Below are 18693 nucleotides of genomic sequence, written 5' to 3'. Positions count from 1 at the left end.
GTGTGTGTGTGTGTAATGATGTATATGAACATGTGGCACATGTGTGGAGACTAGAGGATAACTTTTAGGAGTTGGTTCTCTTTCTATTATGTGGGTTTTGGAGATCAAACTCAGGTTGTCAGGGTTGGTAACACTTACCTGCTGAGCAATCCCACCAACATTTTCTATGGTGTCATTTTTCATAAGCCATTTTCTATGGTGTGTGTGTGTGTGTGTGTGTGTGGCCACTGGTCCCATGTTTGGCAAATATTTACTGGTAATGACCAGGACAGGTTGTAGCTAATGCTGGGGGATGCTTCAGGCCTCTCCTTCATCCACATTCTTACCACACACCACCGATCTTGGAGAAAGTTGATCTTGGATTCTGGGGTCAGTGTGATGGTGTTTCCAGTGTCAGTGAAAATGTTCACAGAATTTTTTGATTATTAGGGATATTAAGGTGACATAGGAAGATAACACTAATTATTTTTTTTTTCCTTGAAAAGGCAGAGAAGGGTATTTCCACTTGGGAAATCCCAAAAGAAGACTCTTTATCCTAGGACTCTAGGATTGCCTTGTGGGTAGAGGAGCATTCAGGTTTCAAGTTGTCTGAGAGTGTCACTTTAGGGTTTTTTTTTTCTTAATTTACTTGATTAGATCTTTAAGTTAGACAGTAATACCCAATGTTTACCAGTTGTCTCTCTTGCTGTGGCCATAACATTAGTTTATAGTTCTCAGTTCCCTGTGATTATCAGTGGTACCCGGGGAGGTATTTTATGCTTCCCCTTAAGGAGGAAAGGGAACATTTTGTATGTGTCTCCTTAGGAGAAGAGGGATGCTCTGTTCTCAGTTTCTGCCCCCTGAGCATGAGCATAAAGACCCGCTTCGGAAGACAAGGTCTTGGGTCATATGGAGCACACTATGCTCAGCTCTAGCCAGTAGAAGGCGTCGGCTCACAGGCCCACAGGGCCCTGTGTTGTTATGCTTGTAGAGGGAGTGCCAATGTCAGGAGAACACCCATCAGGATCTGGAACGTTTTCACGACATGGGAAAACATTTGCAGTAATGTTCACGGGATAACAGGTAACGGCAATCTAGAGAAGTAGAAAAGACAAATTAAAGTGAGAACTGTGATTACCTTAGGTGGGTAACATGGTAAGTGGTCTTTCTTTCTTTATGTGTTTGTACAATTTCTATCCACAGACTTACAGTCTTCTGAATTATGTTATTTTCTTTAATAAAAAATAAACCAGGGCAGTTAGACTCTAACCGACAGAGCCTTGAGTGTAGGAACAGATCAAATGACTGTGACAGGGACTGGAAGAAGTAATTAGTGTGTGCGTCCACATAATGCACCGGAGATGTCTGTGGTTGCTGCACTGTGGAATTCAGAGGTGCTCGCTCTGTGTTGTCAGCAGAAAGGGTCAGGCACAGACTCTAGTGAGTGCAAGGCTATGTAAATGCTTGAAAGTACTTTCTGTGAGAGTATAAAGTTATTATTGAGAATGGGTTACTGAAAATTCTTTATTTTTCTTATTGAGATTTCCTAGGTTTTAAAAACTAAACATGGATTACATGTATAATAAGTGAAATGTTTATATAGCTGTAAAGATATACAGTCTTCTTACAGTAAGATGATCAAATACTATTTATAAGCAACACTGCCATCTAGTGGAACAAAGGCAAAATTCATGCATTTTTTTCATTTGAAATTAGGAAACAGTGGTCAGATACTATATCATATTTATAATTGTGTGTACAGCTGTTTAAATTAAAATATTTAAAAGAGCAAAACCATAGGTTTTATTATGTGTGTTTGTTGGCACACCTATCTGTAAGGTCACTTCTGAACTGTTTGTGGCATAGTTTTAAAAATTTATTTTCATTTTTTCTTTTTATTGAAAACAGATTCTTTACTCATACACTGCAGCCTGATTACAGTTTCCCCTCCCTCTATTCCTCCCGGTTCCTCCCCATCTCCGCTCCCCTCTGGATCCACTCCCTTTCTGTTTCTCATTAGAAAAGAACAGGCTTCTTTCTAGGAGAGCACAGCCAAACATGAGAAAATAAAGTCTAATAAGATGAAGCAAACCCATCACATTGGAGTCGGACATGGCGACTCAACAGGAGGAAAATGGTCCTGAGAGCAGGCACGAGAGTCAGAGGCCCACGTGTTCTCACACTCAGAGTCCCCCAAACTACTAAACTACAAGCTATCATACACATAGAGGACCTAGTGCAGATCCAGTAGGCCCTGTGCTTGCAGCTTTTGTCTCTGTGAGTCCACGTGTGCCTTGCTTAGTTGATTCAGAGGACCTTGCTCTCCTGGTGTCCTTCATCCACCGCTGGCTCATCCTGCCCTCTCTTTTGAGACGTTCCTTGAGTTCTGAGGAGAGGGATTTGATGGAGACATCCCTTTTATATTCTCTCTCTTCGTGTAACGTCTGGCTGTGGGTTTCTGCATCTGTTCCCATCAGCTGCTGGAGGAATCACTGCTGATGATGGAATAAGGCACTATCATCATGTGTCATTTTATTGATAATTTCTTTTAGACCAGTAGTATTTGGTTTTATTGTAGGTCTCTGGTTCTTGGTCACCCAAGCAGTGTCAGATATGAGTTCCACCTCATGGATTGGGCCTTATGTCAAATCAGACATTGGTTGGTTACTCCTATAAGCTCTGTGCCACCATTGCCCTGACATATCTTGCAGGTAGGACAGATTGTAGGTCAAAGGGTTTATGCCTGGGTTGGTGTTCATAAATTAACTTAAATATGAATGGTCACATTAGTCCATTTGATATCCAGGTCTGAAGTGGTAAACTGTCTCACAAAGCCAGATGGTTAGATGGAGCTGCCAGGTTTTGGAAACTTTCCTCTCCTGTCTGCTATAGAGCATTCTGCCTTTGTCCACTCGGCCTGCCTTTAACTTTTCTTACTTTAAAAAACGTTTACTGTGCACATAAAAATCCAAATATTTTGACAGTATTTCTATGAAAAAATAGTGTTAATGTATACCTGGCTTCATTCTTCTACATTACCTGGGAGGCCAGTGACTATGTCATGTCTTCTTCATATCATGAAGTAGGTGTTCATATGTAAAAGTTTTTTTTTTTTTTTTTCCTCACAGTGCTTGAATTTGGGAAGTCCATGATTATGGTATGGAAGACTTGTGTCTTAGGGGGGCCCGTTTCCTGTTCACAGATGGAGTGCCTCCTCACCATGTTCTCATATAACAGAAGGAACACTAGCTGAGCCTTGTTCTAGAGGTTTTGTTGTTGTTTGGGTTTTTGTTGTTGTTGTTTTCTTCTGGTTTTCACTATTATTCATTTTACATCCTGATCACAGCCCCACCTCTCAGTCGCACCCTTACAAGCTCCTCTGTTCACTACCCTCTGCCCTTCTCCTCAAAGAAGGGGAAGCCCCCAATGGGTACCAACCCACCCTGGCACATCCAAGTTGCAGCAGGTGTAAGCATAATTTCTCTTATTGAGGCCAGACAAGGCAGGCCAGCTAGGGGAAGGGGATCCAAAGTCAGACAAACAGAGACAGAGACAGCCCAATCCAATTATTAGGGGACTCACATGAAGACCAAACTGCACATCTGCTACTTATGTGTAGGGGACCTAGGTCAGACCATGCGCGCTCTTTGGTTGGTGGTTTAGTCTATGTGAACTCCCATAGACCCAGGTTAGTTAACTCTGTAGGTCGTGTGATGTCCTTGACTTCTCCTGCTCAGTCAATCCTGAGGTTTTAATCCCAGTCGTGAGGGCTCATCTCATCCTTACCCCCTCCTGACAACCCACCTCCCGACGACATCTCCTTGGGAGTTTGGATGGTGACATGTGGATTCCTGGAGAATGGGAACGCAGACATTCCGACCACAGCACCGCTAGGTCACTGCCTTTGAGCGCTAACTCTTGCTTCTCTGCCATGCTGCAGGTGAGCTGATCAACCTTGCCATGTACTGCGAGAGGATCAGGAGGAAATTCTGGCCCGAGTGGCACCATGACGATGACAACACCATCTATGAGTCTGAGGAGAGCAGCGAGGGTAGCAAGACTCACACACCCATGCTGGATTTTAGCTTTTACTCAAGGACAGACACCTTTGAAGACGAGGGGGCTGAGAACAGTTTTTCCAGGACCCCAGACACGGATTTCACCGGACACTCTCTCTTTGACTCTGATGTAGACATGGATGATTATACAGAACACGAACAGTGCAAATGATGCCCGTCATGGACCCTCTTCTCAGGAGTCACCACTCCCTGGGGTCGGTCTTGTTTCCCAGGTAGAAATCCATCTGAGCTGGGAGGAGACCTTCAAGCTTGGGCCAGTTTTAACATGCTAACTGGACTATAAGCCGCCTTATTTCTTTTTTCTTTCTTTCTTTCTTTCTTTTTTTTTTTTTTGTACAAACAAAAAACACAGAACCATTCAGATGGCTTCGTCCAGAGCAGACAAAACAAATATCAGCATGGTACCTGAAATCCATTTTTGTTTTCATTAGAAAACCAATATTGTGTGGGAGGTACACGAGTGGGTTGTCAACTGGTATTGCTCCTGTTCAACTGAGGACTCGGTTGTCAGATGGATTCTTGACCATCTTTCATCGACTGGGGTTTTAAGTAATGAGAAATGCTATCAGAAAAGATGTAGGAGTTTGTGCCCTTTGGCTGCTGTTGTACTTTATGTATGTGCTTGTATGTCGAGACAGAAGTCAAGTGAAGTCCACCGATATTCAGTGGATGGCTGTTTTGTGTGCGGCGCTGAATGGGGGTGCTACACAGCACGAGTGTCATTCTCACTGCCAGTGACTGGCTGTGTGATTGGGGCAGGCCCTGTAACTATTGTGTGCCTCATTTCCCCCACCTGTATGGTGGGGGTTACAATACTCTCCACCTACCTACCTCACAGGGGTGTTGTGGGGACTCACGTGGCAGCATTAGTGTGATGCTTTAAACCTCTGGGAAGTGGTGCAACATGAACCTATTTTCTTCTTCATTGTGCTTCATACATGTTAGGGTCTGGGGGCAAAGGACTGTCATACTTGGGCAGCAAGCACAGTCACTTGCCAAAGGCTGTGCAGATGAAACACACACAAAGCCAATTAGGACTGTGTCATTTTTTCCTGTGACTTTGCTGGAGGGACTTTGGAAAGGACTTTGCAAATCAGCAACAGCTACGCATGGTCCTCAGCTCTGTGCTTTACAGAACGGCGTCTCTTTCTTTGCCAGGACCATCAGAATGGCTTTGCTGCGCCCCACAAGTGCTAACTTACCTGTGTTTATTGATTTGTAGAAGATAAAGCTTAGGGCCACGGCAGGTTAGCAGAGATAAAGGAAAGTAGTTGACTTTGTAGGCAGAAGCTTGTCAACTGTTGTGGGTTTTTTTTTTTGTTTGTTTGTTTGTTTTGTTTTTTTTAAAGATGGAGATGTATTAGAAAAAAGAAGCATGAAGAAGATATTCCTTGTGTCTGAGTCCTCTGCAGTTTCCTTGTCAGGTGTCTCACTGTTGTTGGGTGACGACATGATATCACTGACACCAAATCCTAGTGTTTCATGGTCGCTCATCCCTTCCCATCACCCCTCTCCCCGTTCTCCCTGGCCACAGAGCCTCCGACTGGTGGGATTCCCCTGTATTTGTCTTTGTCTCTGAAGACAGCATTGGGTAGCTTAGTTCGTTTTGCAGGCAGTTGTGGGGCAGGTTTCTGTGTGATGGCTGTGGATTTGGGCTGTAAGACTCAACTGTGCACCAGTGGCTTTGCTTCTGACCAACTGTGTAAGGATTACTTCACACAGGGTTGAAGAGGCCCTTTAAAGATGGGAGTTTCTGAGAAGGTAATGTCCTCTGTTTGAAAAGTAAACTCTTTTTAATATAGCTGTTCCACGAAAATTTTTAGGGTGTTGTCCATTTTCGAAGAGGCAGAGAGGAAGTGTTTTAAAGATGTTTACCACTTAAGCAGCCTTAGGGCCTATGGAGTAATGTTGAACTCTTAAGTTAGACATCCTTACTCATAGAAAGCTTAGCTATGAATATTTTATATTAAAACCATTCCTACTGGGAGGACCTGTCTGAGGAGTCATGAGAGAGAGAGTGGAGAAAGTACACACGAGTAGACATGCCTGGGTGTCTCCTGGTGTTCTAAGCAACTCGCGGCAGGTCCGTGTGACTGGGAGACATGGACAGAGAATGGATAGAAGACTGTGGACTTGACTCTGCACACATTTCTTGACTGCTTCCCTTTCTCAGCTGGAAGGAAATGCCTGACACTCTGCAGATAAGCAAGTATTCTTACCAAGTGATGCTTTTTCCTGTAAGAATGTTTTCAGTATGAGTATGCGGATGAATATCTGCTCTTTTATGCATTTCTTGGAGGGAACCTCCTCAGATAGGCAGTGGTTGTTGTGAAGTAGGGCAACTCATTTGACCCAGGTCCCCTAAGAAGGGGTGTGATGAACGGGTATTACCAACTGGAGTCATGGCTACTCGAACACCTTATAGCTGGGTGCAGATTCGAATTAGAATATGACAATATACCCCTGTTTCCATCCTCCACATAGGTTATTAAAACAAAATGACCAAGACAAAAATCATAGCGCTGTAGGTCTTTATGGGAGGCCTTCACTTATTTATGTGCTGCCCAGATTTGAAATCCTGTCCAATTTGGTGAACAGGTGTGCCTTATAAGGAAGCCAATGAGAAATTCAGGAACATTTGACTCATTTGCTCAAGTCACTCTTCTCCCCACCCCCACAGAAAATAATTGAAGGAAGCACAGTCTTTTATATAAATAGATGCTTTTGATTGGATAGAACCCAGGGACCACATGCTATTTTAAACCTTTTATTATAGAAACAAAGCTTCTTATATGTCTGTTTCCCACTCCACAATCAGTATTAGTCAGTGAGCAGTAGTTATATGCTTTGGATCCATCAGGACAGTTAAAAGGGCAAAATACATTTATGCGGAAATAGACTGTGTTGCCAGGTCTTACCATTTTGTTGTCCTACAATCGATTGTGACCATTGGCACAACCAAGGCTAGGGCAACGAAACCATCGACCACAGACTCAGAACAATTTGGACTTGAGTTTCCATTGCAGTGCAGGCCAAGTGCATCTTCCCGTGTACACAGAGGTGTCACATAAACTTTTGGAAAATGAGTAAGAGTCGAGGAAAGGAAGTATGAGATTTGTTTTGTTTGAGAGGATAGAACTGAAGAAATTCCAGGACTTAGCTCTAGAGAACCCCTTATAAGAGAGCTCCAAGGTCATCTCTGTCTCCATCACATACCATGTATCCAAACAATAAGACCCAAAACTGAAGTTTTTCACCTTGCCCCGAGGGCTCTTGCTATCACAGCATCTTGGCTTGGTTTCCTCATCAATCCATGTTTCTGAGCAGTTGCCCCACGTTCAGTAGTGGCACACCCCACCCTCACTCTGAGTGCTGGGTTCCTATGTCCCTCATGTAGTCAGGCTGGTTCAGACCAACTCAACCTTATAGGATAGAAACCTTAGTTTATGTATATGTATATGTATAGCACGGGTAGGCCTTGTGAATAATAACAAGAGGGATTTACAAATTACCAATACTTCCCTCTCTGTATTTTATTATCTTTAAAATAACTTCTGTTCACTCATTCATTCACTCCCTCAGTATGTACTGAGCACCTCCCCTCTGTCTGACCCTGGGATGCACACTAGGAACAGAGTTTGCTGATGGGGCGGACATGACACTCTGACTTCAGAGTATCCTCTTTTGTTTAGTTTTTTTGTAGTAACTGTTTACATGCCCAGAGTTTTTCCATACACACCTCACACATTCCACTGGAGTAATCTCTGGAAAATGTTTGGTCTCTAGAGGAGTATTTATTGGCTCAGGCTGAGGCTTCCTCCCTTAGGGTTTGATATTCTCACTTTCTTCACTTGTCTCCGAGGACTGTCTACACAGCCTGTACTGCAGCAGATCCATTTATTACTACCTATCATGTCTCCCATGCTCCACCTTTGTTCTTTGGGTCATGGCAGTCCCTCTGCTGAAATGCCCTACCCTTTGGCCCCAGTCACTCATCTCTTAAGGCCCAACTTCATCAGTTCCGCATGAAGAATTCCCAACTTATTATCATTCCCCTTCCCTCAAAAAACAAAAACACTTATCATTTCTTTCCCTGAAGGATAGATGGGAAAATCATGCTCAGAAAGTGGGCCACATTCTATGAAGTAATGGGTTTTCAGTGTGTATTTCAGTGCCTCTATTGATAATCTAATGAGAGTCCTAGGCTCTATTCCCAGAAAAGTGCATATATGCAAATAGCTGAGATTTTACATATAAATTCATAGATTTAGATAGTGGAATTGCTCTTCAATTCCTTAGGGGGTCTACAGACCCCAGATGAAGAGGTCTTGTTCTAATGAGTTACTGGATGTTGCTGCTGTTGTCGTTTACACATCCGGGGAGGACATAATTAGAATGAGAAGTGATGTCTATTGTTATCAACACTGAGGAAGTGCTGAGCAATGGAGAGACGAGAAAGAACAGCTGCCCCACATTGTTTAAGAAACTATCTTTGTTTAGATAGATTTGGGATGTTGTGTGTACATGTCTTTGTGGATGCATGTACCTTTGAGGGTGCACAAGCCAGTATGGGAAATTGGATCCTGCTTAGCTGGAGAGACAGGTGTTTGTGAGACCTGGGTGCTGGGATTCGAATTCTGGCCCTCGATGTTGAGCAGCAATCGCTCTGAACCACTCAGCCATCCCTCCAGCCCTGGATTTACAGTTTTGAAAGTGATACAGTTTTTTGTTGCCGTTATTGTTACTTATTTTAATCACTTCCACGGCTGATATAGCAAAATGAGTTTAGGACCAGGGAGACATGGTTTCTGCCCTGAAATTTACCACCTCTGAGTGGGTAAGCAGCTGTTTTGGGACTGAAGGTGGGAAAGAAGTGGTTGGGTCCTTTTCTTTTGTTGTTATTTGTTCATTTTCCTTATGAAATAACATCTACGCAACAAGTTTTCCTATGTTCATTTTTTCATGGATCAATTGCTGATTGTATTTTCAATAAAACAGTAATGTGTTATGGTGGTAGGGATCAGCTCAGTTTATTCTTGCATAAAAAAAAAAACAAAAACAATCAACCCCAAATCAGAACCAAGTTCTCTTTAGTGCTCATGACTGACCTAGAATCCTTTCTGAGCTCACAGTATTGTTTGAGAAGACCTAGGACTATACTTTCCACTTTGAAATCTGAGCTTTGCCAGAGATAACTGTGTGTGACTGTGACATGCTTTACCTTTATGTGGTCCTTCTAGTGACCTGTAAGAACCTGCAGCATACACAAGGACCCCTCAGGTGGGGGGAGGGGTAGGACTGGAGTTCCCCTTGCCTATAGAAGTCTTACTAGTGCCATGGGCAGGTACAAACACATGTAGGACAATTTCCTCATTTTACTTCTTGACCTGGAGCTTAGGTCTTTAGACTTTGAAGAATATCTGAAGCCCTGAAGAAGTAGTTGCTGGAGCCAGTCAATACCGTGCCCTCCAGAGGACAGTTATGGGAGGTAGTGAACGTGGCTTAAGGGAGAAGGACTCAGCTGTCCTACAGCCAATAGACAGTGTGGCCTTGGCCATTCTGGCTTTTGCAGGAGCAGAGACCTTCCCCAGACCTAGAGTTTCCAAAAGTCATCTTGCTAGACCATGACAACTACAAAGCTCTGCTTTCGTGAGAATAATGGCTCCAAAAATGTCTAATTCGTGGGCACAGAAGGAGTCTTTGAAATAGTGAAATAAATAAGTCGTGAATATGGTTTCCCACCTAGTCCTGTGCTTTGGAACCATCCTGTGCAGTTAATTCCAGCATTGCTTCCTAGCGCTTAAAACCATGACTGTCTCTCATTACAGCTTTCTATCTTAAGACGATCTAGTGACTGCTGAATGGTAGACATATACACTTATCATGAACAGTTCAGTTTACAAAACATAGTTTTGCTGAGTAATTACTCCCCCACCCTCTGTTGGCAAGCATTTATGGTTATTTATTTGCTTTTTTTTTCTGTGGCTCTAGATTATGGTACACTTCATTTGTTAGTAATATTATAATCTTTTCCTTTATTTAGCACTTAAGTCATCCTCTGATCTTTTAAAACAATGAATTTAGCTTGTAAGTTAAGACATTTGTTTCAGGCTAAAGAGAGGAACACTCTTCAGTTTGCGGGGTTTACCCTTTAATAGTTGTTAAAAGATGTTCAGGTCTTTCATATTTCCTTTAATCGTACCCCTTCTAAGAGATCACTTTTGGTTTATTAACCAAGCCCGGTGGCTAGAATTTAACTTTTAATGAATTAATGAATTAATTAATTTATCACAATAATATGACTGAAGAGAACATTCAACTGTTTGGCAGGTCTCTGCATCAGCAGGAATGACGTTTTTGTGACTCCCTGTCAAAGTGATTTTGCCTCACGAGTAAGCTTCATGAGATCAGATCTTGCCACCTGTAAACAGGTTTTTTTTTTTTTTTTTTTTTTTTTTTTTTTTTTTTTTTTTTTTTTTTCCCAACTGACCTGTACCAGATTAAATGACAACTCAGGTTTTAATTTGGGTGATGGTTACTTCATGATGGCAGTTAGGAAAGTAAGGCTCCAAGTCTTCCTTTTGTGGTTCTTCGACTTTCACTGATACAGGAGAGAAAGAAGTGGCAACAAACACCAGGATTCAGGCAATGGTGAGGTGTGGCTGGGTTGGAAATGTCTTTCTCATGGAAAGGTTTTTAGGTGAGGGAATGTTATAAAAATAATAAAAAGCATAGGATTCTAGATGAGGAGCAGTCTGCACGGTGACAGACTGCCGATGGATGCACACGTGGCCAGTGAGGGAAACAGTGAAGCAACATTTATCTTAATTTCTCACCAGAGACATAATCCCTGAATTCACAGCCTTGTTCATCTCTGTCTCAGTACTCCTGTCCTGGTACTGTCCCAGTGGGCTGGCAATTTGTAGAGAAACTTACAGGTTCTGGCCCAGTGTGTTTGTTTACACCTTTGAATCTTTATTCTAATATCAACTCATAAACAACGCACGAAGCAATTATATTTTATTTGAGAAGTTTAAAAAAAAAATCTTTGGAGACACCACGAGTCATCTATATTTAGACATCTGTCCAAACCATTGTATTTAATTTATTAGTAGAACTTTCTGTGCTGGTCTCTCTTTATTTACTTACAGTAAATGCAGATGTATATGTACAGACACTGCTGCATGTATGGATATGATGTCCATGACTCAGCACCTCAGGCCTAGGCATTGGAAACTAGAGTTCAGGGAATGGAGACAGTTGCTTAGATAGCACCCGAAAGCTGTAACTGATTAGAGCATCTGTCTGTAACCAGTGTGGCAGGACGGACTTCGATACACGGTCAAGTTATTTACTTATTTTTATGTGAAGTAGGCGATAAGAAGGAGTCAGTGGCTAGGTTTTTACTTGTTTTCCTTCCTCCCTACTTGAGACAGGGTATCATGTAGCCAGATCTCACTTTTACAAGAGCTCATTTTAATTCTGTTTCTGGGAACACTCAATCAAAAAATGCATTGACAACTCCCACATGCTTTCACCACACTACGGAAGACAAGAAGATGAAGGAAGAGGAACCCAAATTATTCAGTACATGGAGTTGCATTGCTAGAGAATGTGGGGACGTTTCTGACAGGCAAGCTTTGCTAATACCTGGTAATCACCACCTCACCCTGTGTATCCAAATGTATGGAAGATGTCTGGGTTTCCCCTAAGGTATATGGGATAGTAAGGGCCTACACTGGCATGATATCAGCCTGCCTTTCAGTTGCCTGGGGCTTATGGAGGACGTGTACCTGTATCATCTGGTTTGCAAACACAGATAGCATCTCCCTATCGAGAGCCCCAGTTTGGAGGTGTCATACAATGTTTCTTTCCGGAGCTATGAGTTACCTTAGCACAGTTACTGTTAGTAGTTTACAAGCCATACTTCCATGTGTACACTTGACTGTAAGATAGATTTAAATTGTGCACTATGTTGATTATTCTATATAAACATGGAAATTCTGTATATTTGGTCTCATGCTATATGTATTTGATGTGTAAATGATAACTAATGGATATGAAATAGTTTGCTGTGGATGTCTTCCTTCTAATTCATTTTTTTTTTTTTTGGAAAATTTGAATGTTTAATCCTTATACCTAGGGGGAAATATGGAAAGTTGCATAATATGGAAATATGCTGTTAAGTGGTGGGCTCTTAGATTACTAGGGGGATATTTTAGCTGTAAGGCTGCTATACAATTGGGCCAAGGTAATGAATTTTTTAGGCACATAAATTCCCACTTGGGTTTTAAATGAGTATGTTTCTAAAGAAGAAGCACTGGTCTCTGGGATATGTAGTGCTCCTTTTTCTGCCCCTTCGCTGTGCTCCCTGTGGCCTGAATGAACACTGTGAGGAACCATAACCCTGGCCAAGAAGGAATCAGAGGGACAGGTAGAGGCACATCTTAAAGCTTTAGCTGTGGCTAGACCCTGCAACGAATCCACCTCTTACTGCCTCTTAGTCTCTATTTTACATCAATAAAGTAACCGTGCTTCCAATTTAGAGACCCAGTGGGTGGGGTTTGCATCTGGCTAAAGTGTTGCTAATATGTTCAAGTCAGAGATGCACAGGTGTGGTTTTGTAAAGACAAATCTGTTTCTACACATTCCACAGTATACGTGTGGCGTTGAACCTCAGAATAGCTGGACCTATAGGCATGACAGGTTCTGTGGGGATAAGTTGCTTCAAATATCATCTTCAAATCTAATGCTTTGATACTGAACCACTAATTTTTACCATTTGGGGCAAAATACAATAAGGTAACGTCCAAACTTTACCACACAATCAGAATAGCTGCTAAATAGATGATAAGAGGATCTCTAATCCCACATTTTAAGTGGAATGGTTTGAATTTCTGGTCTCTGAGAACTAGTGAGATGGCATGTACCTCAGTGACAGTACGTGCCAAGCACAGAGTACTGGACACCTCATATGCACAAATCTTGCTTAAGAACTCCATTCTCTCTCCCTTTTTCTCTCCTTCCCCCTCCTTTCCCCTCCCCTCCTTCTCCCTCCCCCATCTCTCTTGTTTTTCCAAAGCAGGATTTCTCTTTGTAGCCCTGGCTGCCCTGGAAATCACTCTGTAGACTAGGATATCCTTGAACTCAGAGATCTGCCTGCGTTTGCCTCCTGAGTGCTAACAAAAGACATGCACCACCACTGCACTAAGCCTAAGATCCATTCTTAGCCATTCACCAGCTTATTTTTAGTATATATCTCATATCACTAGACTTGGATTGCCTGGAACTTACTATATAGACCAGAGGACCACAAAAAGAGCTCCCTTTTCTCTGTCTTCTGACTTCTGGAATTAAAAGCATATATCACCATGCCCAGTCTCCATGGACCCTCGTCAGATATATTTTGGGACAAATATCCTCTACCCAAATGTAACTTGGTAGGTCAGACCCTTCTAGAACTTATATGGAGAAAAAGTGTGGACATGGACTCTTAATGTTAGCGCCTGCCTTGTTATGGAGGCATTGCTGTGCTTGCCTTTAAACTCACTAGGACAGGGGCTGTTTGCCTTCCAGCTTGTACTATTAGAGGGTGAAGATGAACGCTTGGCTGCTTGTGCCGAATGTTCCATGACTCATAGTTTGTCTCTGTTTTCTGCAAGTGCTGAGATGGATGAACTGGTCCCTGTGCTTCAGGACCTGGCAGTTCTGTCAGCTCCCATTAAAGGTTTCCCAGTTGATTATGATTCTTTTCAGCAACAGACTTTTCTCTTAGAGACTTTCCCAGCTAAATAGCATATCCTATATGGACAAAAGAAAATGCTGGAAAATACAGAGGAAAAGGAGATGGTCTCTTCTTCTTAAGTGTGAGGTAGCTCTGCGTGCACAAGGGAGGTGCCTGGTTTGTTGGTATTAAAACTTAACAGAACTATCTTTAGTGGACATGCCCTTAGGGTCTGAGACTGAGATTTTTCTCACGTGGGAGTGGAGGTTGGGTTGGCTTGGGCAAGTGTTCTGCAGTGTGTCCTGGCCAATTCCAAATAAAACCAAGATCCATGGCAACCTTGAAAAGGAGAGTCAGAGAAAGGCAGGAAGGACCAGGAGTTTCAGAGCCCTGTCCTAAGAGATGCACAGGCTAGCCGGCCGTGCTGTGGTGCCTTCTCTGCCCTTATGGGCCCCTCTCCAACTTTACTTGACAATTCAGGAAAGATGGTAGAACATCTGTGCATTTACTCACTGACATAAAATAGTTCGCATTGATGGGGTATGTGAGGAGGAAGGGCCAGACTGTTTGGAAGCTAACATGACTACAAAGAGGGATTTCTGAGCAGAGGAGTAACATGGGCACTGCATTTAAGTGGTATTTATATGAGGGCAGTCTGGGTGCAAGGCTAATCAGAGAAGAGTCCACTGTGCTGGAGAGTGGCACCGTATTTGCATGACTTAGGGAGGCAAGAGCAGGGAATAGGGCAGGGTACTGGGTGTGCAGGAAGGAAAGGCTGCAATCCTTTGGATGTGAGGGCATAGGAGAGAGGTGAAGACGAGGCTGAGCTTTCTGCTCTGATGTTCCTAATGTCAGATGGGGGGCGGGGGACAAGAAAGAAGGAAACAGGCTTGGGGAGGGTAAGGAGTTTGGTGCTAGCCATACGGAACCCATCCAATAGGAGGCTAAGTCTTCCAATTGTGTGTGTGTGTGTGTGTGTGTGTGTGAAACAACCATGAAGAGATAGTTGAAGCACAGAGGTTGACTAGAGAACAATTATTGCATGTATATGATGTTTAATTGTCCTTAGGATAATAGAAACCATGCCTGTGCCCTTCTACGTAAAATGAGGAACCTCCCATGTTGATCTCTGACATCTTCCAGCCCAAACCTCTTCCCATCCTTCCCTGATGCTATTGGTCTGTAAATATTAACTTACCTTCTGCTTTGATGATCCTTACAGCATCGAAAAGAGGAGTTAATTGACCAAATCAAGTAATTATAGCTAACGTTAACAAATCACTATGCATCGAGTACAGTGCTCTTAGCCGCCTACACGTATAACTCATGTAATCTTCACTGCAATGCTAGGAGATATATTTTGTTCTTGTCACCATCGTAATCATCATTGTAAACATTCATTTAACAGTGAGCCAATGATGCTTAACTTTATTAACCATTATTTAATTCTAAGATGGCTAGCTTTATGTGTCAACTTGAATGGGTCATGAGACTCCGTGATTGAGTACTATTTCTGTGTATGCCTTTGAGGATGTTTCCCAATAAGATTAGCCTTATAGGAATTTATATACTGTAGGATAAAGTTCACACTGTAAAAGACCATTGAAGAGGAATTCAGCAACACCGTGGTAAGCTGAGGGCATACATACTCTGTTTCCATTTCTAGATATATATTTCTGACCCAAGGCCACAGGAATAGGATCCTGAATAACAAGGTTATAGAGAGGGAGGTCCAGGGACGAGAAGACACAGAAGACAGAAAGTTTGGGGTCAGAATTCTTGCATAAACTGATGGCTCCTGCCAAACAAATTTATTAAGAAGTTTTATAAGAAGTATTATGCAGCATCTTATATACAATTTACAGGGTAGAGATGGGACAGCGTCAATAGAAAGCTTTCATAAAATGGACAAAGTCAATGGGAAGCTAATCAAGCAAGGTCGTGCAAAAGGAACAGAGAATATCACACAGATCAATCACTCAGCAGCCTTGGGACCGATAACTCCAGTCTTCTTAGGGGAAACGTCAACTTTCCAGAAATGGAAACCTTAACTCCTTCAAGGCCCTGGTTTTAGCCCCAGACTGGACCCTGCCAAGTCTGTCCCTGGGCAAGGACATAGAACTAACATTCTCCTATCCTTTCACCAGAGCTTCTGAGAAAGCCTTGGGTCAATCTGGATCCCAGCATATTCCAGAAAAGAGGAAATCACTGACTCAGCAGAAGTAGGCTTCCTTATCTATGAGGGTATGCGTGGGTAGGAGTGAGATGGCCCTCATTCCACTGAGGGCCCAAATAAGACAAAAGTGGAGGGAGGAGAAGAGAAATCCCCATCCCTTACCTGCCTCACTACTTCAGCTGAAACGTCTTGTCTTCTGTCCTCAGACTAGGATTTACATATTAGCTCCCATGTTTTTCAAGTTTCTGGACTCAGACTGGATTCTACTACCTTCCATTGAGGGTGAGACCAGTGCTATGTAAAGACAAGCGCTGCCCTCGCCCTCAGTGGAAGGTCAGATATGAACACAGAAGTATGTTTGATCAAACATAGATGCTGGTAATAAGGTAGTCTGGGCCCTGCAATGGAGCACGTCCTTAAAGCCTGTAAACAGGAGTCCTTGCAGATGTCCTTCCAGGCTCCTCACCTCCATTATTCATGTGACTTCACAGCATTAACAGCTAACTTACAACCAACTGTTCTTACAACCAAGTCAGAACAACTGTAGAAGTGTCCCCTCTATAGGAGAGAAGGAGAGAAACTTAGATTTCTTTGGTTGGAAAAAAAAGTAAAAGCAACATGTTTGAGAAAGGGCAATTCATAGACTGACCAAGTGACCTGAATTCATTCATTCATTCATTCATTCATTCATTCATTTTTGTCTTTGGACAAGATGAGAGATTTAATACATGTTCTGTTCCTTTAAAATGTACACACAGAAATTTTGTTAAAATTTGTAAAATTTGGTTAAAATATGTAAAAGGCACAGGAAACAAAGACAAATTCTGCTAAAATTAAGAGAATCTGGTGATGTCCAGAAACTCAAAGGTAATAAGGAACAGCCACACAAGGGCTAGACCTACAGAGAATAGCCATCTCAAGTGTCCCTTGGCTCCTCTGCTTCTGCCAATTTTGTTTCACAAGTTAATATGCAGCTCAGAAATATCCATAGCCTTATTTCTAATCATTTCACATAATAATAGTCTTTTATTTAATAATACAGTATCAGATAAAACATTGGCCATTATTCACCGGAAGTTCTCAGTAGGTGGCACTAGACATTGCAATAGGGCTGGGAAGTGCTTAGCAGTTATTATACGTGAGACAATTGCTAAAAGCTTTGTGGTTTTGTCAAGAGAAACCGAATCAGATTGCTTTGGAAATTTTTGGACATTCAAGCTGGTCATTTCTCCATCCTATAAGATGTTTCTAAAGGCCGTATGGCAAAAAGCCTGCCCAGTGAGAAGTGAGTTCTTCCAAGGAAGATTCCCCACTGGTAAAGCTTGAACACTTTCTATACTTTTCTCCCACCAGATGTCTTGTGCTATTTCACTCTGTGTAGGCTCCCAAGGTTCCTAGACCACTGTGGTGGATGTCGCTCTGTGTGGCCTGCTGACCTTCTGCCTGAATAGATTGTAAAAGTCATGTGGGAGCTCCTGAGGAATGTCAATAAGCCACCCTTGTGGATATGATGTCACACATTACCATTAGTGGGTGATGACTCTGTTCCTCAAGACACTGCAGTTGTTAGCCACAAGCAAAATATGCTTTGGGAAGGTATTGGCCACTCTCTTCCAAGATCTCATTAACCTGGAAGCAAAGGAAGTATCTTTCTCCTACTTTGGGGTTGCTAGTTGAAGCCACATGACCCAGCCGATTTTATACATCACACCACCAAAGAGAAGCCAATCAGCTTGCTTTTATTTTCAACATTCTGGGCCTCCAGGAGGGTCACTTTGCATCTTATGACAAATGAAGATGTTACTGGGTTTGATGTCCAGGTGTACCCTGACAGAGCTGGGGATGATCTTAAGCCTCAAGGGAATCTGCAGAAGGATGCCTTAGAGTTTGGACTCTTGGAAGTGATTACCAGGTACAGCATTTGATTTTTCAAATATAGCAGCATGCAAGCTCTTACAATTAGTGTATTCATTTTGAATGATTACATGATCATCTTCTGCATTGGAAAAGCAATAATGTACCACATGGGGGTGATGGATAATTACCATGTGAGCATTAATGCTGTACAAATCCAACTTCTGATTTGATAACTCTGAAAAGGGTTTTGTAGAGCATTTTATTGAATAAATGCATCCATCCAGTCTCATTGAGTTTTTTTTTTTTTTTTAAACTTTATTTATTTAATGTATGAGTGCTCTGCTGCATATACACCAGCTTGCCTGAAGAGGGCACCATATCCACCTATAGATGGTTGTGAGCTACCACTTGGTTGCTGGGAATTGAACTCATGACCTTGGGAAGAGCAGGCAGTGCTCTTGACTGCACTGGTGAGCCATCTCACAAGCCCCCATCCAATCTCATAATGCACTTGTAGACTGCACCAAACCCCCCAGTTCCGATTTTGTCTACTTCCAAGAATTCTTTTTCACAGCAGGAAACCATATTAGTTTCCTGTCGAAACTAGCATGTTCTGATTTGCCTTCCCCTTCTGCAGTTCCCTCAGGTTATCTTCTGGTTTTCTTCTTGCCCTTTGTTTGAAGGAATAATTTCTATAGGGTTCTCAGATGATTGGATTAATATTGACTAATGACAAGGAGGTCTTCTTATTGGTGTTTATAGCTTTGGGCAGGGAACTTTTTTGAAGATATCTCTGGCTGGCTTAGCAAACTTTTGGGAGTAGAGGAATTGTCATTGGATCCCCATCTTGCTCTTGCTCTGTAGTGTTGGTATCTCCA

The 18693-nt window shown here is 42.4% G+C and overlaps 1 protein-coding gene and 1 pseudogene across 2 annotated transcripts in view; one reads left to right on the top strand and one right to left on the bottom strand.

Annotated features, from left to right (window-relative positions):
* Faxc (failed axon connections homolog, metaxin like GST domain containing) overlaps positions 1–12125 on the top strand; it is a 61420-nt gene extending 49295 nt beyond the window's left edge. For both annotated transcript variants that reach the window (XM_076924075.1, XM_076924076.1), the window contains exon 6: positions 3920–12125. In XM_076924075.1, the coding sequence (XP_076780190.1) occupies positions 3920–4209 (290 nt within the window). In that variant the 3' untranslated portion in view covers positions 4210–12125. The remainder of the gene's footprint in view (positions 1–3919) is intronic.
* Positions 12126–17352: 5227 nt separating this feature from the next.
* LOC143438332 (wee1-like protein kinase 2 pseudogene) lies at positions 17353–18105 on the bottom strand (annotated as a pseudogene).
* Between the last annotated feature and the right edge of the window lie 588 nt (positions 18106–18693).

Source organism: Arvicanthis niloticus, chromosome 25 (assembly GCF_011762505.2).
Source record: "Arvicanthis niloticus isolate mArvNil1 chromosome 25, mArvNil1.pat.X, whole genome shotgun sequence".
NCBI classification, from domain to species: Eukaryota; Metazoa; Chordata; class Mammalia; order Rodentia; family Muridae; genus Arvicanthis; species Arvicanthis niloticus.
Note: the sequence above shows the minus strand (reverse complement) of the source record. Positions and strands in the feature narration are given on the sequence as shown.